Source organism: Dromaius novaehollandiae, chromosome 2 (genome assembly GCF_036370855.1).
Source record: "Dromaius novaehollandiae isolate bDroNov1 chromosome 2, bDroNov1.hap1, whole genome shotgun sequence".
NCBI classification, from domain to species: Eukaryota; Metazoa; Chordata; class Aves; order Casuariiformes; family Dromaiidae; genus Dromaius; species Dromaius novaehollandiae.
This window is the reverse complement of record NC_088099.1, coordinates 58,560,260-58,585,410: the sequence shown is the minus strand read 5'-3', so window position 1 is coordinate 58,585,410 and position 25,151 is coordinate 58,560,260. Positions and strand designations below refer to the sequence as shown.

At 40.8% G+C, this 25,151-nt stretch overlaps 1 protein-coding gene across 10 annotated transcripts in view; it reads right to left on the bottom strand.

Moving 5' to 3' along the window:
- The window catches only part of HECW1 (HECT, C2 and WW domain containing E3 ubiquitin protein ligase 1), a 272,955-nt gene that overhangs the window by 9,273 nt on the left and 238,531 nt on the right, over positions 1-25,151 (bottom strand). For all 10 annotated transcript variants that reach the window (XM_064506615.1, XM_064506619.1, XM_064506616.1 and 7 more), the window contains 5 exons: positions 12,383-12,481; positions 10,830-10,959; positions 6,967-7,113; positions 5,749-5,863; positions 4,292-4,490 (listed from right to left, as the gene is read on the bottom strand). In XM_064506615.1, the coding sequence (XP_064362685.1) occupies positions 4,292-4,490; positions 5,749-5,863; positions 6,967-7,113; positions 10,830-10,959; positions 12,383-12,481 (690 nt within the window). The remainder of the gene's footprint in view (positions 1-4,291; positions 4,491-5,748; positions 5,864-6,966; positions 7,114-10,829; positions 10,960-12,382; positions 12,482-25,151) is intronic.

The window sequence follows — 25,151 nt, the reverse complement described above, 5'->3', positions numbered from 1 at the left end:
TAGCACTGATCATTTTTATTATATATAACCTCCAGACAGTATGCTAGTAATGACTAATATCACTCTACTGAATGAAATCACTTTTGATGGAAGGCTAGTTATCAGCAATGATGGGGAAAAAGACCTCATTGTGTCAAATAGGATTATTTAAATTGCTGGGATACATGTTGAGATCCTTATTTAATTGTTGCTCAAGCAGAACTATCCTTGAATCTGACATGAGCTTTGCCCACATGTGGAGTGCAACCAGAAGATGGGACAGTGGCAACTGTAGGTATTCAGAACTTTGCAGGCTGAGATTTTAAGAAAAGGAACTGTTTCCTCCTATACCATAGTAGAAAATACTGCTGGTTCTTTGAATATGCATGTTTTGGGCCAGAAGTTCTGTTCCTACAATATCACATGAAACTATGTTATTCCAGGTAGGAAATTAGTTTCTGTTCATTAGTATTTGGTGGGGAATGAAGGATAAGTTTTTGCAAAACTACTGCTGAAACCGGTTTAGTGTTAAGTATCTACATGACCCAGGAAAGAAGCATAGAGGCTTCCTTCTTCAAAAGAGGCTATAGCTGGAACAGTTTTCCATAGATCCCTACTCAGGCAACTAGAGAGTAGAAAGCCAGGTCAGTTACAAAAAGTAAATATGTAATTCCTTTATTTCAAGGGAAAGTTTTGCATATTAAAAAGGGAGAGTAAAACTCAACCCTGATGAACAAGTGTTTGACCCTGTTACCTATTCAGTATTATTTCATCTGATATGCTACAGCAGTTTGGAATAAATCATCCTGACAAGTTGTAAATCTGGTAGTCTCTTTGGTACCTGCTTAAGGGTCATGGTCTGGAGATCTGGGATTTGAGCAGCATCTCTGAGATGTGCACTACTTTAACTTTCTAACGTATGTGCACTCAAAGAAGATGCAGATAGGAATAATACGGGTTATTTTCTGAGTCTGTTTGTACCAGACAATGTTGTGATCTAATTCTTATTTGTCTTACATCAGCATTTTACACCACTGTTACTGTGTTCATGTACCAGAACTGCTCCTGATGAACAAGAGCACCAATAAGCTTAGAATAAAGCTTCTGGCTTCCCAACTTTCCTGAAAAAGACTTGATTATCCACAGTGCTTTCAAGCAGCACTCTAGGTGTTACATATTAGTGGTTATGCTATTATGTCATTAGGTGTCATCACATCTTTGCTCGCTATAAGCAAATTGCAGTTGCATACTCCATCACCAAAGCATAAGGACAAGATGTAAAGGAGAGTCTCCTAATCACATCAGCTGCCTGGAGAAGGAGTGAGAGAATATAGGAGTCGTCCTGGGCTCTTCTGACACAACTAAAAGTTATTTCAATACTTTGTAAAAGACCTGAAAACACAAGGGCCAGACTAACATATCGCCAGTGACCCAGCTTCTACCTGGACTGCAGGAAAGCCAGATGCATCAGGTGTCTGGAACTTTATGCAAGCAGCTATTATAACATCTCTTAGGTTATCACAGCTACTGTGGGCCTAAGAACTTAGGTCCAGATCTGTATCTAAGCACATAAATGACCAAATCTGATGACTGCTAAGGCACATGAGAAAGCTGTTTTTTTTCCATATACCTTTGAAAATGTGGAGCAAGGGTAGCTCTCATTGTGAAGTTGGAGGAATTGTTAGTGGGAGACAGGAATTTGTTGTGAATTATTTTAAACAGCTAAAGTTAGTGTGTATCATAGGGCCAAAAGGTCTACAGGATATGACATATGACTTTTTTTAGCCTCTAAATCTAAGTAAATACCTAACTAAATAAACACAAGCAATCCCTGATCAGGCATTTTTTAAAAAAAAGTTTAAAATAACATTTATTTAGTTGCTTAACTAAGGATTTAGGGAGCCTCCAGGTTTAGCCTGTGTGTTTTATGTATTTCTTAACACTGTGTATACTTGGCAGCACCCCATAATTTTATAAAAATACAGGTAATAAATTCACAGTGATCAAGCTGTGTTTATTCCCTGTGAGCAAGTGCTGTTTCTTTTTCCCCTGGCTAAAATGAACACAGAGCTCCGATACTTCTAAAGGGTGCTAACAACTTTCACCTGGAAAAGAGGCCTCTTTCAGGGAGAGCAACAAGTTCAGTGATCAGCAGACAAACCTAAAGCTGTTAATGTGAATATCTCCGGGCAAACTGAATCTAGGTCATGAGTAATGCCTAGGTTCACAAAATAAAGTTCAGCAGAATAGGAGGAGGCCAATTACCTTTTGAGAACTGGATTGATCAGTCCAGAGCATTTTCTGTGTCAGCTCCAAGGCCAACCCTCCTCTCTCACCCCTTCCCATTCCAGCAAGATGTGCAGAGAGAGCTCTGCAGAAACACTGCACCATCTGCAGCTTGCACTCTGAGGTTCTGCCCATCTACAGGCAGGAATGCCCTCAGTCAGCTCTGAAACCTGTATATAGCACCAGACTATATATAAGCTGCAGAGCTAAGATCAAGCCTAATCAAAGCAAACTAGCTCTCGGGCTTTCTTTCCTTTTTCCTGGCTGTTATACTGGCTGAAGTGCAGAGGGCATGAGTTATTTCACTGACCTTACATGTTTTCACTTGCTTTTAAATCTCAATGCCTACATCTCGCTCTCATGTAGGCTCTAGCCCTCTGTATAGTCTTTATAGTTGATGGAAATAAATCAGAACATACCAGGTGTGATTCAGCTGAGCTATTTTAAAAATCTGTGTTAAGATGTGATGAACCATGCCTTAAAAATACTCCCTTCCTTTTTCCTGACCTTAAATGGAGTCCACATAAGATATGAGCTCAGAAAGTCTGCTGATGTGGTGCCCAGGCCCAGCTCCTGTGTATCCCCACTGCACAAACGTGGGCTTGAGCATGCTTGTGCTTGGATTAAGATGCTGACCATATTTGGATTTTCCCTCTCCAGAGAGCTCTGGAGGTCCTCTCAAGTCTGTGCCTTATAGCATGATTCTGTTTTAACAACATGGATGGCAGATAACTGGAAAACTGGATCAGACCAATGGTTAATTGACTGTCTGAATATGTACACAAGGTCTGGCAGAACAGATTTTGCCGTGTGCCATTGAAGTAGTTAGTCTCCTTTGGACTGCAGCTGCAAGCAAATGATGGAGTCCAAGGGACACTCTGAAAATGCCTTTTTGCCTGCCTGGTCTGGGGCCTTTCTATGGAAGATTTGCCCTGATTCTAGCCAGTTCTGGCCTGGAGAAAGCCACCAGAGGAACTGAATACAGGCAGGTAAAATGCAAAATGTGAGTGCAGTGAGAGTTTCAGGCTCCTTTGGCTTCCAGTTCATTTCCAGGAGGATAATTCAAATGTAAGTAGGTAAGGAGGACCTTGAAGTGCAAGAGGAAAGCATCCTTTGGAGGGTAAATGTTACCTAGAGGGATCACTTAGCAAAAGTATCCTAGAGGCCCTCAGATGCAGCCCCATGAAGAATGCTCTGCATTGTAATCTTGATGGTGTAGAGCCTCAGGCAGCTGTAAGGACATTCAAGAAAAGATGACCCAGTTCAGGGGGGAAGGATGAGTGCTGGTCAGGGATAAAGTGCTGGAGCAGAATTCAGAACCGAATGTATTGTTGGCTGTGTCACAACTCTCTTCGGTGGCCTTAGGTAAGTCAGATCACCCCTCTGTGCCCCAGTTCCTTCATTTTAGAAAGGAAGATGACCCCTGCTTTGGGAGGCGTTCTGAAGTCTGTTGACTCTGTATGATATTATGGCTCATTTACTCCTAGTTGGCTGACTGAACTAAATGTAACAAATTGAGTATTATCACCACATGGTCTAAAGTCCCTTTGCTAAGCCTCCTCATGGTGAAAAAGTGGAACCATCAGAGCAGATGAAGGGATTACACTCAGGTCTCTGGCCAAAAGTCAGAGACAGATTTTGGCTTTCATGGCTCTGTAACCTCACAAGTATTTTTACTGGCATTTTGGAGGCAAAGAAAACAGAACCAGCTGACAGGCTTCTGCTGGTCTGGATCTTATCCAGAATCAAATATAAGACAACTAGGTTTGAATCTAGGAAAATTTGTATCTTAACCATTTCCCAGGATTCAAAGTAGTTCAAATTGAGCCTGCAAATCAAAAAGAAGGCAAAAGAAACCGCTTTTCTCTGAATGCAATTACAGAATAAACTGAAACTTGTCTCTTTGCAGCAGTTTTAGGATGTCCTTATTGTATCCATTATCCTTCACTGCAAGACACACTGCAGCCAAGTACCAGGTTCATCTTTCCCACAGCGATTCTGTTTTTTCATCCTAGTCTTGACATACCTTGGGAGGGATGTTATTTTCCCCCATTTCTCTATACAGAAGCGCCGTAGCCCATTGCTCCCTCGGAGAGCTGCAAAGCCCTCGTATGGCACACTTGATGTTCCAGTGACGAATTGTAACAACCGGAGTCTCTGTTCATTGTTAAATCTCTCCACTGCTGCCCAAAACCACCGTATTACTATGTGTCCATCATGGTAACCTAAACACAAAAGCAAGAGAGAAAAATTAAATTCACACCCTCCAAATGGGGACTGTAACATCTAAATACATTCCCACTAACATGGGCAGCAGCTCTTCTTACTGATAAGATCTTCATCAAACAACATATCTCATTCTTGACAAGTGGTAGATCACAGCCCCCCATCTTATGCAGTATCTCTGGATACTATATTATGACTAACTCATCTGAAACCCTAAAACTCAAATTAAAATCCAAGGTACCTTGGCCTCTCACAAATCCCTTGGCAAGCATGGGGTTGTCTGCATGAAATATAAAGGACCAGTAGTGAAATCCCACACAGTGTGCATCCTGATAACTTAACAAGCAAAATTTCTGGTTCCCAAATACGTTCTCTTCTGGGTTGTGTCAGTGTCTAACATACGGAGTGGAGTTTGCTCCTATAAGTCTTTCCCTGGCAGACTTCTCACCTTAGGGGCTCCGTTCCTTCATTTGTGCTAGTGAAAGCCAGCATAAACCCAGGATAAATCTGTCTCAATAGCACTGCTGAGAAAAGGAGGAGGAAAATAACTTAGGGGACCAGTCCTGCTTGTGGTTAGCTGAGTATTTCAAGGTAACACAAAAGCTGGGCAGTAAACAGCAAAGACTTATGCCTTCTATTTCAGGGAGGGATATGTGAACCTCAGGGACTTTCCTTTTGTAGTGCAGAACTGGCGGATTTCACATTTATCCATCATCCAAGACAGCCTGGATAAATCATGCTCAGCATTTAAAGCAAGAATAGGCTAAGCATTAGAGAAGGGAAAAAATCCAACTTGACATAGTTTAGGCAAAGGGGATGGTTAAGAAAGATCGCTATTTTGTTGAAGTGTAATTGGGAGCAGTGGGATTTGGCTCTTCCACCTCCCTCCCTGCTGAAGCCAAGAGGACTTGTGATATTATTTCCAATGAGGCCAGGAGTTCATTCACAGTCAGAGTAAGTAACGTTTAGACCTAACACTGCAGATTCGTTTCAGTCCTTACTAGTTAAAACTCCTGTTAAGTCAGTAGAAATTGAGACTAAGTAAAATCTGTGAAGAAGCAATTTCAGTATTATTAAACCTGTTGATCAAATCCTGAGGTCTTATTTATTTTGTTTCACGAGTCATTCTTCACAAAGACTTTCTGAATGAAATAAGGTGTTTCCCTCAGGAAGGGCAGAAGGAAAAAACAGACTAAGTCTTTCATGATTTAGACTGAAAAAAGTCGAGCTATTAGTAAGCATTAGCAGACAGTTTACCTCCACGATATTCTGTGTTGTTACGCCAGTCATTGAGATCTATTTCTGCAGTGCCAGCAATAACCAGCTCCAGTTCTCTGGCATCAAAAACAGAGACAAGCCTGGAGTCTACAACCTATAACACAAAACACTTGTAAGCACAATTTCAGACTGGAAATAAAGCAGACGCAATGTCTCATAAATCTGTGGCTCTAATGGCCACCTCCCTATGGCTGCATGCTGATGGACAACTTCCACTCTGATGATAAATCAGTGCTCTTCAGTGAGTCTGCTGGTATTCTGAGCTGCAAACAATACTGACACATGAGATTTGACCAGAATAAAACAATACAAGTGGCAGGACATAGTTCGCGCAGAAGATTCTTCACCATTACAGTGGTTCTGATAAGTGATTTTGATGGTCAAATGGGTACTGGATTCGTAACATGGAGGGGTTTTTTTTGTTTTTCTTTTTTTTTTTTTTTTACATTGGAATTTGTTTACGGTTGTTCACAGTGGCCTCAGGTCTTCATCCACTGAAGCAGCAGAAGAGGTTTATCTTCTTCATTACATGAAAACAAAAGCTTTAACAGTCTGCAGTATCCACAATGAGAAAAAGCTAGAGAGGCACATGCATAGCTTTGCGAACTGTAAGGAGTCACCTGGCCAATCCCATTATACAGCAAAAACTCTGACCAGTTCTATTCAGCTACAAGGTCACCCTAACCGGTTTCCACTGCCAGTAAGCATCTGTGCACGGCTTCTCAGTGCCGTCAGCTACCAGTACTGTTCTGTATGCTCATTATCTGCTGTTTCATTTTCCTAAGTTCCCATTCTTTTAGTTTGTTGACTATACGCTGACCAACTTGCCATTCTGTAGTTTGTTCTTTTAGTTTGTTGTTGCAGGGTTAAACAAAGTTTTCAAACCACCACTTTTCTTACTATGGGAATGGACAGCAGTGATCTTCCTTAATGGTGTCTCAATTTTATCTGAGGCTTCTTTTTCCTCTTCATCATTATGCTTTATCACATTCACAATACACATTTCTTTCCTTTCTCCCTTAATGTTAAACATGCCATCACCAAGGTTCCTGGCTGCGACAGATTTGGGCACTCCAATCCTTTCCACCTGTGCCTTTTTAGCCATTTTATAGCGTGTTGATGCAGCATAATTTAACCATGGGGTCATTAAATTGAGATGATAAATGGAAGATGGTGGGAACATTGTTTGTTACTTACTTCGTAGAAGCCACGGACCAGGGCCTCTGTTTGCTGAACAACTCCTCGTTCCACTCGCCACTTAACCATTCTCTCTATGTACTCTTTTTTGTTCTTTTCTGTCACTGCTGTATTTGCCCCTCCAGATTTCAATTCTCTTTCTGTCACCTACAGAACAAAGAAAAATAATGGGGTAGCAATATATGGATCACTTTGTGTTTCAAATTTCAAGCTGTGCTTTGAAAACCTAAGTGGAAAATAGATATAGCAGCCATATTTCTTGTTCTATCCTGGCCCTTCATCGATTTGTAGCACAAACACAAAGGATAATAAGGGGATTTTGCTACCCTCTTCAGTTTTCTGCTGCTATAACAATGTTTAGCAAAGATAGTAAGTGAGCTGCATGAATACATATTCATTATTTCTATTATTTACATATTATCTATTTATTTATTAGCCCAACAGATGGCATACAGAGCACATTTAGGACACTTTGCTTGAGGGACCTACAGAAACATCATGAATTATGGAAACACTCAGTGAGTCACCTAATCTGTAGCTTTGTTGAGAAACAGCAAGAACAAGTAAGGCTGGATGTAATGAGCTAGGAATTTGCAGCTGGTTCAGGTTAAATTCCCAATCGTAAATCACTGCATTGCCATTATACTGACAGAGTAGCATCCTCCAGACGGGAAGACTCTGGCCAAGCTGCCACACTGTACTCTTCAAGATTATGCAGCATCAAGATGTAGCTGTTAAGAACCACCACTAAACATTGTCTAGCTTGAAGCATGCCTTCAAGTCCAATGGTTCTGAATCTCCTCCAAGACTTCCCATAAATAGCCAGATGTGTTGGTGACTGATTTCATCAACTTCTCATTATCTGTATAATTTCAAATACAATTAATGATCTATACTTGGAGGCAGCCAATCAACAGCAATGGGTCCCTGTTTTTTCTTTTTTGTTCAGATAGGTTTAAATCACAGCTGTGAGCTAGAATTCAAAATTATGTTTTGGAGCAGTAGAGAGACAGTTTAACTCCAAAAGGAAATGTTCGAGAGTAAATACAACTAATTTTCACTTCAGAACATCCAGATGATAATGTTCTCCTGAAACCTGCATGTTAGATCTCGATTACAAAAAACCTGATGGAAAAAGTTTCCCCTTAGACTGCCCTGACACAGTCTACCAAACTGCAGGCCAATCTAGCCCACTCCTTGCCTGACTGGAGCAATTGCCATGGCATCCACATATAGGGCTTGGAGGTAGTTAACAGGCCTGGAAGAACACTTTCTAGTGCATACAAGCATGCAAAAGTACTTAGGATAACAAGCAGCTGCCACCTCTTGGGTCTTGTAAGCAAAGTCTTCAAATTGGCATCCAGCCCCCACTGGTAAGACTTTGGGACTCCTGGTTCTATATCATATCTTTGGTATTACGGTGGTGCTCTAGGGACCTGTAGGCAATAAGACTGGTGCTCCTCTGTAGTAAATGCTATAAAAAAATGTATCATGAAAGAGAATTTGGCCCAAAAGGTTTAAAAGCTAAATCCACAAGCCAGAGATGAGGCAGGAAAGAAATGATGAAAGAAGTGATGACTGTCCATAATAAAGTCATTGTGGAAACAAGAAAAAAGGCCTGTGACCCATCTATAACATAGCTCGTCAAAGAGCTATTCTTTGTTTCCCCTCACTCAACCCTTGAAATGCAGCTTTACAAATATTAGCAGAGCTCCCACTGTGATCTGTGCTTGCATATGTATCCAGCAAAGCAGTGTTCGGACAGCATTTAAGTGTCAGATACTCTTGACATGCAAGAATTTCCAACTGGGATCCATCTGTGAGCAAAAAATGTGATTGTGATTTCTTGGGTATTTTGCTGTCAGCACTTAGCAGATTTCAGAAGAGGGGGGGAAAATCTCACTTTGACTTAGGACACTTGGATTCTGACACTCTAAATTCACGGTGAGAATCATTTTTTTCCATCACTAGTTCCAGCAAGGTTAGTGTCTAGTACTTACAAAGTACTAGACAACATGCAAGCTGGCATCAAAATCTGGCTTGAAGTGTTCTTTTGCTTTAGCATCATAGTATCTACAGCAGATTATGAATTTTTTCTTTTCTCTTTGGAGCCACCTCTTTTATCTTCCTCAGCAGACTCCTATGCAATTGTCTAACTCTTTTCTTTGTTGAGAGTATAATCAGTAATTAGTGTGCCAAATGTTACCTTCAGATGCATCAGGGCAATTCAGATTGAGATTCTTATTCACCTTTGTAGTTTACCAATGCAAATACAAACTTGTCTCATCTGTCTTTGTGAATATATCCACATGTTTATGTCTGTATGTCTTCATGCATTAGTCTTACATAGCCATACCTTCCAGGGAAACCGCTGCACTGTCAGTTGAATGTCATGTAAACTCTCAGCTCAAAGCCAAGGAAAAAAAAGTGCATTTAGGTCAGTGAAACACAGTGTTATCTTTCCTAAAGAGGCCTCTTACTTCAATTCTTCCTTATCCTTTTGATTTTATCCATCTTGATTCTGCTCATCCCTCACACCCATTTCTCTTTCCTGTTTCCTTTGCCTCCATTTGCAGTATAAGCAGAATAAATTCAGTTTTGAAAATATCCTCTGAAGTCTTGCTTGCTTTCTTTTACTTTCAAGCTCCTTATTGCTGAGCTGCCCGTTTATTCTCAGGGTCAGAGTTTCTCCCCTGCAATACTAGTCTAGCTCTCCACCGCCTCTGCAGGCCTTCACTCTGTGCAGTCTGCTCCTGTCAACTTTGCTTTTGAGGTCCAAGAGCCACTGTCTGTATATTCTAGCTGATCTCTGCTCCCTTTGACACAATCCATCAACTAACACAATGATTAACTTCTATCCTTCGAGCTTCTGTAGTTCACAGCAAGCTTGGTTCTTCAGTCTCTCTTGCTTTTAGCATCTCCTCAGATGTCAGTAAGCTTACCCTGAATATTGCTTTGGTCGTTTCCAAGGCTTTGCCAGATCTTCCTTATGTCAAGGTGGTCTCACCCACTCCCATGTTATTGGGGGCTGTTTTCATGCATGTGCTTCCAAATCTCCCTATCTATTTTTATTTATACATCAAGATCAACTTCACTGAATATAATCCCCCCCCCTTTTTTTTCCCTCTTTCTTCTTTCTTTCTCCTTTCTTTAAATGTAGAGCAGGTTACAACTACAAAGAGGACCAAGGCTTTGGTGTAAGCAAAAAAAAATCCACAGGAGACCTTGGTATGTATTCTGATTGCCAGCCTGCACTGAAACCAGGGTTGCTCCCTCCTTAAAGCCATAGTTATCCAGATCAGCTAAGCTAAAGGGAATCATCCATCTGACTAATACAGAGGTAAGTGGTAAAAAGTATTATAACTGGATGTACATACCAAGATGTTACCTAGGTGGAAGGGTGCAAGGTAGGTGAAGAGACACAGAATCTAATAGGAAAATATCCGACAAAATAGTGATGAGAGTTGCCACGTCTTTCACCACCTGCCAAATGTTTTTCTTCCGTCCCAACCCCCATCCTTTCAGTCTCATCAGCTTTAAGTTACATTGCGAGCATTCACCGAATGCCACATCTGCGTGAACTACACCCTGGAGAGAGGAGCTCTACTCCACTTCAGAGAATTCCTCATGTTCATCAGTGTGTGGCTCAACAGGCCTGCAGGGGAGCTGGGGCTGGTATTTTACATTAAAGAAGCTAAGAATAATCATCTGCAATGAAACAGGTAGCTTGAAAGAAACAGAAGATAGGAGAAGAAAATGTTATTGAAAGGCTAAAGGATCTGTTCTGACAGAATGGTGTTCATCATACTCAACTCTGTTAGCTTCAAATTTGTTTTTCAAATTTTTTGCATAAGTGTGCTCACCTGTCCAAACACCTCCTCATTCACTGTGAAGGTGAGATCCAGGATATCTGTGATGTTGTTATCCTTCATCCACTGCAAACTCTGATGGAACTCTTCATCCAGGTACTCCAAGTCACTTAAATCACATGGCCTGATTGTGAGGCAAGACAAAAAGATGTAGCTAAAGACGACTCATGACTACTGGCAGAATGACTTACTACTCAGAATACAAACAAATTTATGATAAAGACCCAACATAAGGCTCGTGTTTTCCTGGCTTTGTTAACATCAAAGCCTGTTCCACAGACCCTCTTAAAACAGTTCTGCAAGCGTCTGCTTTGCATGGCTGGGCTCGAGGCCAAGTCTGTTGGCTGTCTGCACTATTTGCTGTCGGAAGGCATCCCTCGGGCTTGATTTTATGCGAGTCTTCAGGACGCCCTGCACTTCAGAGCACATGCTTACCTTCAGTGCGGATGGGCCCCACCACGCTGTGCCTGGCTGCTTCCAGGCATCCATCACTCTTGAGGTGAGCTCACAGGACTGACAGAAGGCAGACCGGGCAGCCTAAATTTTGGAAGAACTCGCCTTGCTTGCTGAAAGGGCAGTGGACGTTATGAGCAATCTGGTTTAAAATCCCCCAAAGTGGCATAAGGATGCAGGGAGGACTCCAGTTTCTAACTATTTCCAGGACTGGTCAGTTCAGATACAACATAGACATAGCTGTTTGGATCTCAGTAATACTCATTTTTAAAAAAGAAAATGAAATACACATTAAAGAACTCTAAAGAATATTAACAGAAATATCTTTGCTAGCTTGGATTCATCCTGACTGACAAACTATTTCAGCTAAACTTTATTCTGCTATTTGTCATTTAATTGCATTTTGATTTCTTGTTCATGTTTTTTCTTTGCTGCAAATTTTATATGCCTTGCCTTATTACAGTCTGTTAATTAAAGAGGAACAGAGTATCAATTAAAATATTAACCTTATAAAGTTGACATAAAAAGTAATACATTAGTGGCAACTTCTGGTTGTTAGTGTATAAGACCAATAAAAGACCAACAAGAAGCATTCATTGGTTTATATCTACATTAGCATTCCTAATTAGCCCAATTTGTGTTTAGAATGAAAATTTATCCCAACAGTGAGGCATGAGAAATTGTGTATTTTTCTTAATATGAGAAAAAAATACAGTTTTAAGAGGAAAGAATGATGTCTGTTCCATCAAAGATGCTTTTCAGTTTTTCACATATAATTTTAATTGCTTTGAAAACTTTTCATCAGTAGTAAACTTTGGAATTATGGGTCAGTACTTTCAAAAGCATGTTTCTAAATTTCTTATTAACCCCTTCTATCAACATAGTCAGTATTCATGAAGGGCAAGTGGAGGAAAAAAAAAAATCAAGAAAAATTAGTAAGGCCTTTGGCCTTTTGTTTTCTACCGCAGACCAGTCAAGCAACAATGTAAAGAACTGGAAGGTCAGAAAGCTCCAAGTGACTCCACAAGGGTCTATATCCATATAGGACTCACTGCTTGATCACCATTTCTGCTTGGTTGCATGCTTATACTTACAGCCTTAGTAGTGCTTTGTAGAACGGCCTTGTGAAGAAAGCATCAAGAAGGTACTGATGAATGAGAGCAAGGCCAAGAATACGACCACTGAACCTGAACCTGGGATATGAAAATGCAGAGTAAGTGAAGTGTAACTCAGACACTCAGCACAGGAACTTACAGAGGTAGCAGTTGTTCTTTGTTTCTGACTCAGTTACTTGCATTTATTCATCTCTTCTATTTTTTATTTTCAGCAGCTAACACCATCCCTCACATCTCTGACTGATCAGTATGGATCTTTTTTGGATCTATCTCCTGCAGTACCCGTACTACCTAGTGGCTTTGGCAGCCAGCATGCTGCATGTTCTCATGTACAAACCCAAGAAACACTCTCGGTATTCACTTTGTGATTTTTAGTTGAATGCTCTGATACAGATCAACTCCAACAAACACTATGTTTAGCCAGATCAATACTGTACTCCACCTCATCTCAGCAAAAGATATATTATCTGTTTCAAAACAGCTGCAGGGAGTCTTCAGCGAATCCATATATCCAGTTTCTGGTTACAACCCTTTCCAAAGTGGAGCTTTAAAGTACTTTAAAAGGGTAATGAGTCATTGTTGTGATCAAGAGCATATATAAAAATCAACTAAGTAAAGCTCAGTCAAATCACCCCCAGATCACTTTCCTAATCGTGATGCTCAGTCGTCTTCAGTATAACAAACTCTTGTATTTGTTTTTGCTCTCGAAAAATTACAACCCCCATTCCCACCTCAAGTACCTTCAAATAATACCCTATTTTCTTTACAATCTATGACATATGATAATAACCTGCTGTATTTTTCTACTACTTACTAGATATCCTTCCATCAAATCTGGTTTTAAATCAATAGTGTCAGGAAAAAAACCAGAACTTGTATGAGTCCAGAAGAACTTATTTTTTGTAAAAATGCAATCCCCATCTCCCATCCAGAACTTGCTTATTTGTAGGACAGGAAAAGAAACACCACCACATCCCAAGTGTGAGCACTGCAAGCCTAAGATGCCTGACATCATAGTAAAGTTCTACTGTACAAAAGATGAGAAACAGATCAAAAACCCAAGGAACCATTCCTTCCACTACAGGGAGCAGTGCAAAGACCCCTCCTGCCTATGAATGAAACATGAGTCTCGTTGTAATAAGGGCAGCACAGAATATCTGTTCAGTCAACTTTATGCTCATGGGACAGTACAACAAGTGCTTAGCTTGTCAAATGGGGCACAAAATAGCATGCTGTGGGCCCAATTAGCATTTACATCACCACAGGAGCTGCCTCCACATCCCTCGCATCCAAGAAAGGTGCTTATGGTATGCAGCTGACTTTTAACAGAAGAGTGATTATATTACCCCCTTACAGCTGTTTCCACATCAGCAACAAAAGGCAGCTGTTGGGTCTAGTTAGGACCTGCTTCACTTCACTTGTGCTCCAGTGCAAGGTTTCCAGCAAAAAGCAATGAAAAGAGGGGGAGCTGACACAATGGAAGCACAGTGGAAGCCAGACAGCTAAAATCCCAGAAACACTGAGCCTGTAATCCATCAGTTTTATGGCACCTTCAGGATGCATAATCAAGTCCGTTTGTCCTAAATAATGCATATCATCTTTTTTGGTTTTGCTCTTCACCTTCCCTGCCCCCCATTCTTTCCCCTTATATGTTTTGAAAGCGAACACTGAATGAAAATGCTCTGAGCACTGAGTGTTCCTCACCACAATGCCCATCCCGTGGTTACTCAACTGTGTGGAGCTGCGAAAGCAGCAGCCATTTGGGATAAAGTAAAGCTGAAAGTAAATTGCCAAGAAAAGTTCCACTGATTTTGAAACTCTGTTTCTGCTAAGAAATTGCCTGAATGTGTGAACAGGGTCAGGTTTTCTCCTTGTTACTTACATCGCTTTATACCTCTACATGGTTTTGGGGGATTCCAGGCAATAACGCAAAGCTGACGTTAAAGGCGAGTGCATCTGGATCAAGGTGTTTACAATCACAAGTGCATGTTATGGTTGCAGTTAATGGGAAGTTTAATTTGAACCAGTGCTTTATGGCAGAGTTGTATTAAACCATGCAGAGGCCCTGGGCAGTGTTTCTACATGAGAGGACTAAGTCCAGTGGGTCAGCAAATGTGTGCAGAGCAACTCTATGTCATATGGTCCATTGGTCTGGCTTTGCCCTTTGAGCCCTCTAGGACATGCCAGGGCCCATTCAAATTGGAGGCCTGACTGTGGTTACATGGTCCCAAGGCCTTTTGACGGGACTGTATGGGATAGGAAGTCCCGTGCCAAGTGGTCTGGTTAAAGGAGATAAAATAATTAACAGAACATTGCCACTCCCATCCCCTGGCAATAAAATAAATTTAAAAAGCTATTAAAAAAAAAGCAGTATATGACTTTAATTCTTTACTTGGTGACTCTGTATGACCCCAGCAAACACAGTGCTTCGTGGGCTTCCAGGGGGCTGCTCTTCTACCCTGAGAGGGACAGAGCAGAGCTCTCCTCACACCCAGACTCTGGTATCTTTGTAGAGACTTACTGCACCTGACTCTGTCACCTGAAGCGTGGTGTAAAAGGAGGACCTTTGGCCCTCTGTCCATAGAGGGGGCCCAGGATCATAGGCTATACTGTTCTGGTCCAGCACTGGACTAAGAGCAGGCTGAGATATATGTACTGTGACAAGCCAGAGGATACCTGTCAAAGGGAGGTGCTTGCTATTATGCTTATAGGATAACTGTACAATCACACTGCTCCTGCTATTGCCAAGCATAACAGCCCCACTTAAAATGTCTCCAGACTTAAGAACACCAACCAGAATCAAATTACCCCTCTCACAAAAGCCAGTTAAAATGAAACCAGACTCTTGTGTTTACGTCTTCCTGAAGGATTTAGACCATAGGTGAGATTTAGAGGTGGGTGAGATGGTCATTTCAGAAAAAACAAGTTTTCTTGACAGAATAAGCAGCACAGAGGTAAATCCTGACTGGAGGGCACATACCTTCCTTAAAGCTGACTTACCATTTATCTTTCCAAGCATGTGTAAAGTGCTGCTTCAATTTCTTCCTAGCAGGAAAGGTTAACTCGGTAGGGGTGGGGAATGCAAAGACCCATTCTGGCCCTTTCGACACCCTTCTCTTTCCAAGACAAGGACCAGGTCTGAGTAACACGCTCCCAGCAAAGGGGGAAATGAGGGAAGGGGTTAATGAACAGGAAATGGTGGAATGAGAGACAGAATTAACGAGCGGGAGAGCTGCTCCTGTCTGCCTGCCTATCAACACTGCTTGGCCACTCAAAAAGGACATTGTGTGCACCTGCTTTCTGCTTTTAATAACGCTACTCTTTGACCCATTTGCAGGAGTTTCCACACTAACCAGCTAACTCGCTTTCGTTCTGGAGGCTGCAGGTGCCCCTTAAACAGCATGTTTTCGCAACAGCCTCTTGCAAAATAACAAGCACATTCTCCTCGGTGGGACTCTGCATATTTACCACATCTGAGTACATACATAGACAAATCCATATGCTATAGCAGCAACTGAGCAATACATTTTCCTCCAGTTGCAGATTACTCATAGGAAATTTAGTCTACTCTGGGCCTTATCATATAGCAGCAGAATAACACAGGACCAAGAACAACCTTCTGTTCCATGGCGCTCTCTTAATGGGGTGGACCAATGCAGCTGTACCTTATATGACAATCCTTGTTTGGATTCATATGGAGAACAGTATACCTTGACAAAATTGTAATCTATGCATACCAGGGAAAGATGGGTTTCGTTAGATGGGTTTCATTTTATCATTCTATAGAGCATGCTTTGGTTACCATGTCTCGAGAATGAGGTATGAGAAAATCTAAACCCTAAGTAAAGGAAGCACCTGATGGGATTAAAAAGATTAAAAGTTTTGCAAACCTTATCTCACTCACACAGGTCATTTGGGCTTAAGCATGCCCTTCTTGATGCAGTAGCTTGCTGAAAAATCATTCAAAGGGCTTATGAGAGCTGAATATAATATGATTCATGCTATATTTGAAAATGGTATTTTCCTTTCACAAGACTACTAAAAACTTGTTTTCATCTATAAGACAAATTTAGCCCCTCTGATGCATCAGTTTCAAAGGTTCTGACTGTTTAATCACACAGGTGAACTTCTGCCTATCCAAAAGAGGAACTGAATAAATGAGGCTGCACTGTGGTACAGGGTTTCTGCCCTTGACAGTTGTCCTAAGGGGCAATGATGCTTGGCAGGTGGATCCAGCCAGAAATCGTATTAGTCCTTCTACAGAGGGAGAGGCTAGCCCTGATCTCAACCATTATTAGATACCAGAGAATCTACAAGGGGAAAAGGATTTAAAATGGCCCAGTCATAGGAAAGGCATCACTCCCAACCTGCACCTTGTTAGATACCAGAGAATTCCATCATGAGACCAGGCTTCACTGGTTCCACAGCTTGTTTTAAAGGACAGCTGTAGCATCCATGGTCATGAGGAGTCTCGTGAGCAGCCTAATGGCCCAGAAAACACAGATTAAAAGAACTCAAAATACATTCTGATAGCCTTCTTTTTTTTCCAGTCTTGATGATCAGGGCCACAGAGGGAAATGGGCTGATTCCTAATTTTTGATTCTGGTGGATTCAACATCACTAGCACTTTTTAAATGAAGAATGTTTTTTCCCCTAAAAGATAGACTGTATTTTGGGTTAGAAGTAATGTAAAAAAAGTTCAAAGAACAGGCATTTCACAAAAAAGCAGACCAGATGGTTACTGCAATCCCACCTGGCCCTGTACACTACGAATTTTACGCAAAACTGACAGTGTGCACCAGAGGTGTCTGTTTACATGTTAGCAACACATATCCTTGTGTTGGCTCATTGCAGTGATCAACATGTCCTGTGATGAGTGGCATCTATAGAGCAATAACCTAACAATAGACCATCCTTACAAAACCTTGGCAGCGGATCCAATCCACACCTTCTACCATCCTTCCTTAACAAATGTCTTTGTCTAGTTTGGTACGCATATTTAACTTGTGCGCATAGTGACAAAAGTTTTGAACAGCCTAATGCAACGTCACTGAGTGATCTACCATCAGGAAGGTCAGCCACGCGGGCTGTGATAACTAATGCTGTTTTGTTTATCTCACTTGCATCTGCAAAGTTTGCAGATAGCCTCTGTACCACAGTGTCATTTGAAGTTGTGGCAAATTTGCTCTGCATATCTGCAGGCTCAGAGGTGGATGCTGTAGCATTCCAGCTCGCTGCCTTTTTGCTTCAGGAATCTGATGAGCTCAGGTTTCATTAATACAAAAGGAATGGCTCTTACAAAGGCCAGGAGAAAAAAGTTCACAAAGTCTCAGCGTAATAAAGAATGAACATAAAATAATTCCTAAACTAGTCCTGAAGGAGAATTCCACTAGAGGAAGTAACAATGTTAACCCGTTTTCTTTGTTTATATATGTCTCTAATATGAAGAATTATATAGTGTTAGATTCTTGGAGTGACAAAGACATAATGGCAGGTCACCTGTATGGTGCAATTTCTTACGTCACGCTGAGGCCTTATCCCACCTCTTCTGCTATCTCATCACATTGGCATTCCACTTGAGAACTTGCTCTGGATCCACACACGTCCTTCTGATATAATGAACTGATCCTTCGCTGTCTTACCAGGGCAGTAAATGAGAAAATGTACAGTAATGACCCACCAGACCAAGTTCTTGTTGTTGTTTTCTTTTTTAACCTCCTCTGAGTTAAATGCTGAGTACTGAAGAGTATCTTATTTCATATATGGTCAAAATTAATTCTGGATTTTCAGACAGTTACACGTTTTCAAGGGGAGTCTCCATACTTCTTCACTATGAAACCATAGAAAATTCTGTCACATAAGCTTCATTTTCAGTTTGCCTTCCAAATTAAAACTGAAACATTTTAGAAGTGCTGACATTGAACAACTGTTTGTCCAGATTTCCAACCTGGAAATAGATGGATTTTAAACAGTTATAGACTATAGGGATTTATCCCTGCAGCCCCTGCAAATGTTATTGGGACTTACAAACATAAATCCCATGCATATCAAGAGGATACATTCTGTTCAGAGCCAATGCATTTTGTTCAGGTGCTGAAAGATGAAAGACCATATTCCATGAGTCCTTCTTTGATAATATTCTGTCTGCTTATCACTCCTGCAAAACCTATGAAATTTTATTGTATTTTAAAGGAAATTTGTGACACTCATTTAAGAAAGCACTGGCCTTTCTGAAGTAGTCCTGATTGGAAAGTCTATGGAAACTGAAACAGTACAGCTCATCTACTTACAGATTGTCATAAGACACAAAGAGGGTGTTCAGAGATGCGTAAAATATATGCATATCACCCAAGAACTGAAATTAAACAAGAAAAAAAAATACTGGATGAAAAATGATTCTCAGAGAGAAAACCAATTTGGTGCAGATAAACTTCCACCAAGTTTCAAATCCTGAACTGGTAATGTTTCTCTTCAGGTGAAAGTGTACAAGAGTGAGCTATCTCTTGCCAGCCTTCCTTTGCATAATTTTACTTTTGCTGGGCACCTGAGTTTCAGATGATGACCTGTTACTGTAAGTCACCTTCTTGGTTTATTATCAAACTGGATAAAAACTTTGTCCTGCAAAAAGCCAATACAACATTAGCACTTCAGTCAGTGCTTGCCCTACTTTTCTTTTCTGGATCTATCTGCAGATACAACACAATATTTCCCTTAGTAGTAAAGAGTAAACACATGAAAAAGAGCTTTGCTTACACATGATAGAAACGTGAACTATCTGTGTCCTATTAAATCTTTGAAGCACTTGTACCTGGAGCTAGCAATTAAACATCAAACCATTCCTGAGGCTTAATTTACCAGTAAGTGAAAAACAATTAGATAATGCAAACTTCATTTCTTCTTAATTTAACACAATCAAATCTTTCAAAAGTCTTTTCCTTGTCTTCAACCTAGCTATGTTGTATTTTCACCAAAAATGCCATTTCGTCCTCTTTATACCCTGGCTACACCCACCACAGAGAACCTTCAGGAAAGGTTCAAAGACAAGTTTTGTCACAGAGTAAAAACATGCTTTTCTCAGGAAGGCTGCAGGCAGTTCCACTTTATCCAGAGAAGTTAGGGGCAAGAATAATGCAGATAATGGAAAAACAGAGCATCACCTCAGTTTTTTTCTGCAGCACAATCTATCAAACATCTCCTTCCAGGATGACTCCTTAGTTTAAACACTCGGTGACTTCATGTAAATACCCACACAGAGAAACAGTTACAGCTGTTTTGCACGGCACTGTGTCTGACTTTATGCGCCCTCACAGAACTGGACGTGTACAAAGCACCACACAGACGTAACTGAAGTAGCTCCTTGCACATCAGCTGTGCTCCAGCAGAGATTATTTCTGCAGATACAGAACTGGGCAAATATGGCTCTGAGACTTCTGCTGCACAGAGGCATCGCAGGTATGTTAGCCTTGGGTTTTCTGTGTGCCACAGAATCCAGGCGTAGGAATTGGAGAACTGATTTCCAATCCTCTATCTTAAACTAGTAAGGAGATTAATAAAGTAGATGGTCTTTCTACAAGAAGAAATCTCTGCTGCGCCTCATTTTACCAATAACAAAGACGTCCCCTCTTACGAATGTAGTTATTTGGGGAAGGAGGAGAGGAGGAGTATGACAGAGTGCTGGGGCAGCTGCCTCTGCTCACAGAGCTGTCAGCCTCTTGGACCATAACGTACAATTATCCTCCTCAGGGAGAGTCCCGGGGAAATATGGCAGCACAAACATGACTAACCATCAAGTAACCAGGCTGCTTGCAAGGTTTAGCTTCTGTTGCTGGTACAATACATAAAATATGCAGGCCTGTATGGCTGCTGGCAAATTCTGCTCCAATTCTGGCCGTTTACTACAGAGTAGATGCAGACTGAGGTATGAACAACTTGAATGATTGAATGGTTGAATGATCACAAATCTCTACATTTTGTGATTCCCAGATCTTAGTATTTTCCACCAGCAGATCTGAATGCAGCTTGGAGAGGAGATCAGTACTAATGTGTCACTTGATAAATGAGTAAACTTAAGTACAGCGGTAAAATAACTTGTCTAATGTTATCCAGAAAACAAGCAGTAGAGACAGCAACGGAATCACAGTCCTCTTGGTCCCAGCTCCACTTTAGTTGTTTAGTGTATTTGACATTTTTTACTTTCTTACCTTCTGTAAGACAACATGTGGTTGTGTGAATCAGCTCTAGTTTATGATCAGCTCCTTATGGATCAACTCAGTCTGATGCATATAGTTTGTTTTTTAAGCCAGCAGAAGAGCATTTTTGTCAAGAGATTTTGATTTCTCAGTGAAAGCTTTTGGAAAAGCTGGGTGTGGGGGGGAGGACACTTTGTAAACCTATGAATTGTTGAAGTTTTATACACTGCATGATTTTGTTTGCTTTTCATAGCTTTGCCATGTGTTGAAACAAACTAGTCAAGCTACAGAGGAAAATCTGTAGATTTAGTCATCTGCCAGACAAGAGGGCCACAAAAACACAAGCCAAATGACCGTGCATTTTCCTACAATGGCTAACTAAGAACTCTGAAGCTACAATAACTGAGTTATTGTCAGTCACAGGAGGCCTGTATCTTCTAGTCTGCCTGGGGAATTTAAGCTCAAGAGAGACTGCTCATCTTTGAGACATTGGTAAGCATGCAGGAATATTTACACTGTGCAATGAAGCATGTTGCAGATATCCTTGAGCTGATTGCAAACAGGTAGCCCTCAGGTCCAGAAGCTGTGCACTTGGGTTTACGCTGTGCTGCAATGCAGCGAATAATCCCTGCCTCGTTGAATGAGCTTTCTGAGCTGGGTAAGCTCAGAAATCTGTGTGATAAAATTCAGAAATGCTATCAATTGTTTGACAATGTGTTTTAGGTCTAGTTTTGCCAACAATTAAGCACCTTCAACTTATATTAATGCCACTGCAACTCACAGCTCTGATCCTCCCCTGGGAACATTGCATGCAGCAGACCTGGACCTTTGCCTTGCTGTTCTGCAGCCTAAGAAACATTTTGATTTTTCTATTATGAATCTTTCCAATACAACTAAATAATTCCAGTTTCTAGTTTTTCTTTTCCACAATGTAATTTATGAGATGCAATGTAAAAAGCTTCCTTCTGTTGGACACAGATACTGAATTTATCTTACTATATTCCTGTTTTTAAATACATATTTTTTTCACAGAGAGTGGACACACTATGATTTTTCTCATCCTGCATATTTTTGTTGAGATTTTGAAAAATATTCCTGTCCCAAGTTAGGGCAAACTGCCAAACTTGACATTCCCCTCCTACCCATACAGGCATTCAGATCAGATCACTTCAAATCTTTCATGTTCACTTTTTCTGCATTTTTAATGTAACATTTAGCTAACATTTTGAAATGAAAAATAATTTTCAATAGACAACTTTTAACTTTCAAAATATGCCAGGAACAGAACTTGACAAAGGGAAATGCCTTTTCTACTTAAGAAAAGAAAAAGAGGATTGAATTACCGAAACCAATTCTGCTCTGCAAGCAGTTCTTCTTTTAATGAATGAACTTTTACTAATAAAAAAGGTTAGCCTGGGAATTTCAGCACATGCTCTTCTTTACCTTTCCAAAGCCTGAATAAAATGTACTGAGAACGAGGGAGGGGTAGAAAAGACCCAGTGATACTTCACAGTGACAGCTCAGCCTTGTCGTTCCAGTGTGCGTGGAACAGGAGATATGAGGACATTCATCACTTGGTGGGAGTCTTTAGCCACTACAAAACACAAAATAAGTGCCCACCCTGATGCTTCCCTGCAGGCCAACATGCTCACAGACAGTGTGGATTTTACCCTTTTCTACTCTACCACATGCCAGGTGGCGACACTACAGAGATTTTTGTGCAAAGTCTCCCATCACTGGGCAAATTGAATCTACAATGTTGCAAAAGACTGACTGGGCCTTAAGAAAAGAAAAAAGGAAAGAAAAAAGATGACTTCTGTAAAAACAAAACAGAACACCCTCCTTTCCCTCAAACCAAACTCTAATTATGGAAGATGTGCTAGACAATATGAGAGCCAGAGAAGGGAAGAGGAAGGGGAACGGTGAGAGACACATTTCTTCCTTCAACCTTTGTGATATCACCACTGAGATCCTCAAAAGAACTTGAAAAAATCTTCCAGTAAAAGACAGAAAGCCAAGATTAAGATAAATATAAAGCAGAAACTTCTGTAAAAAAAAAAAAAAAAAAAAAGTTGCTGTAGAAGCTCAGTTAGGGAGAATGTTTTTTTTCTCCTTCACTGCAGTTTGCCTTTAATCTTCCAGTTCCTCCTGACCCTTAATAAATAATTAACCAGCTGTTTAGGCAGGCTTCTATATGATACAGTCATACATCAAACTTAATAGGAAAATCAAAGTTTACTTAGGTACAGAAGGCATCAAGAGAGATCATAGTATGGTAGCAAGAAGGCATTTCAATAACATAGCCTTTTCACATAGTGAAATGGTCTTATAAAATGATTTCAGCTGCATATTTATTTTAATATCAATCTTGTCCAGAAGATTTACAATAGTGCTTGAAAATTTCTCATGCAAACATAATTTAGTTAAAGTAAGACATTGTTAGTAATTAAAATGTATAGTGTAATGTAACATTAAATGGTTTGGTTTTCTATGGTGCCTTTCATCTGAGAATTTCAAAGTGGTTCAGGGCATTAGTATACATCAAATGGATTTCAAGTTGATTACATACAAGAACTCTTCAGATGGAAACTGAGGCAAAGAAGCTATGATCCAAATTTCAAAAGCAACTAGATGCTGCTGGAAGCCCACTCCAAGGTACTCTACCTCATACCATTTTTTTAGAGGATGGTTGTTCAGTGTTTAGCAACAATCAGGGCCCTTCAAGACGGTTGTCCAAATGGTTTTCTAAATTCCTTCCTCCCCAAGTGCAGAGAAACAGCAGACCCACACGACTGGCCCATTTGGGGCAGCAGCAAGGACAGAACCAAGCTCAGCGCTTCTGACTCCTTTTAATAAAACAGACACTGGGCCATATGCAGGTTACCTGCTACAGCAGTTGAAACATTTAAGTTCAAGAGATAAATGAGTAATTCAAGCCACATATTCCCCAGAGCTACAATCAGTCAGTGGACAGGAGCAATGACTGTTTGCAGACCTCCTGCTTAGCTGCAGTGACTACTTTTCTCCGCTGCTTCTATAAAGACCCACACAGTGTGCCTAAATCTATGTTAGAAGCTGGTCAGCATCCAAATGCAACCCATTAGATCACAAGGCAATTTGTCACATTCTTTAAAAAGACTTTAATTAAAAAAAGTTATTCTATGTGTGGCAGAATTAATGAAGCTTTCTTTCCTATAGATCTGTCTCTGATTATCCTACATCACTCCACTGCAATAACTCCTGTTCCTCCTACACATCTCTCCTGGCACGTCTCACCCTTTGGAGTATCTCCAGTTTCTCCCTTCTGCCTCCTCTGAGCATTCACAGCTCTCTCTCACATCCTCTAGCTACTGAGCAAGATGTTAGAACTAGTTCATAGCATGTGTCTGCGACTGAGCTGTCAGCTCACTCATGCTAACTGGCCAGTCAACAGGCCAAGCAGAACAGAAGACTGTTGAGCTCACCAGCCCTCCCTCACTGAGGCACTCGTCTGCATATCCGTCCTTTACTCAACCACAGGTTTCACAAAGCTTTTATGAACTTAATATCTTAGAGACATTTACCTTCCTGTCAAATAGGTTCTAAACTGATTAGGAAACTGCCTGATGGATAGACAGGGCAATTGCCAAAGATCCTAAGGAAGCTGGACTAGGAAAACCAACCAGGCTCTCTAAGGAGGAAAGGATAGCTGAGGTTGTGAAATTCTTAGTTCTTCTTGAGTTTATTAAAACAAAAAACTGGAAAAAACCCAAAACCCTGCATTCTCTGATGTGCTTGAGCTAACACATGGATACCAATGGCTATGTGATTTCTGGTTTACACAAAATAAATAGAAGGGAAGGTCAGAGTTTGGCTGGGGGTATACCCACAAAGTATTGTGTAAGCAAAGAGAGCTTGCTCTACCCATGGCCAAACTTGCCCGAGCATGTAAAAGCAATCAAGGCAGTGCCAAGCCTGAACTAATCAGCCCTGATGGTAGGCAGCGTGTAGTTGCTCAGCTCAGTATTGCAGTAATCACATCGGCTGGCTTGGAGCACGCAGAAAGCAAGTTCATGTCTGCATGGAGTGTGGGCACAATGGACTTGCGTCTGCCTGCACAATACAATGTAGAAGTACATGCAAGTTTTCTGTCTGGCTCTGTTCAGCAGTACAGGCTAGAATATGAGGGGTATTGGAGAGCAAAAAGAAAGGTTAATTATCAGACTAGGAGGAGGACACTTCTGCCCCAAAGCTGCAGTTCTAAATAAGTGCTAAATTAATGGAACTCATTGAGACAGCCAGGAATCAATTCACAGCTTCTGAAGACCTGGGCCACTAGGTCCAACTATGACATCTTCTTTGTGGTCTTCAGTAGGGTTCTGCACAAAGACATTTTACTCATGGCTCTTCAACTTTCTGATAAGCTTCTGCTAAATAAATGTATTTAGCTTCTATTTAAGAGAAAACAGGACTTTTTTGAGATGAATACAGAATTCTGAATATGATTAGCAAGCTGTAAATATCTCTAAGGTAAGCATGACACTGTGGTACTGCTCTGTGCATAAATGTTACGGCAAGGT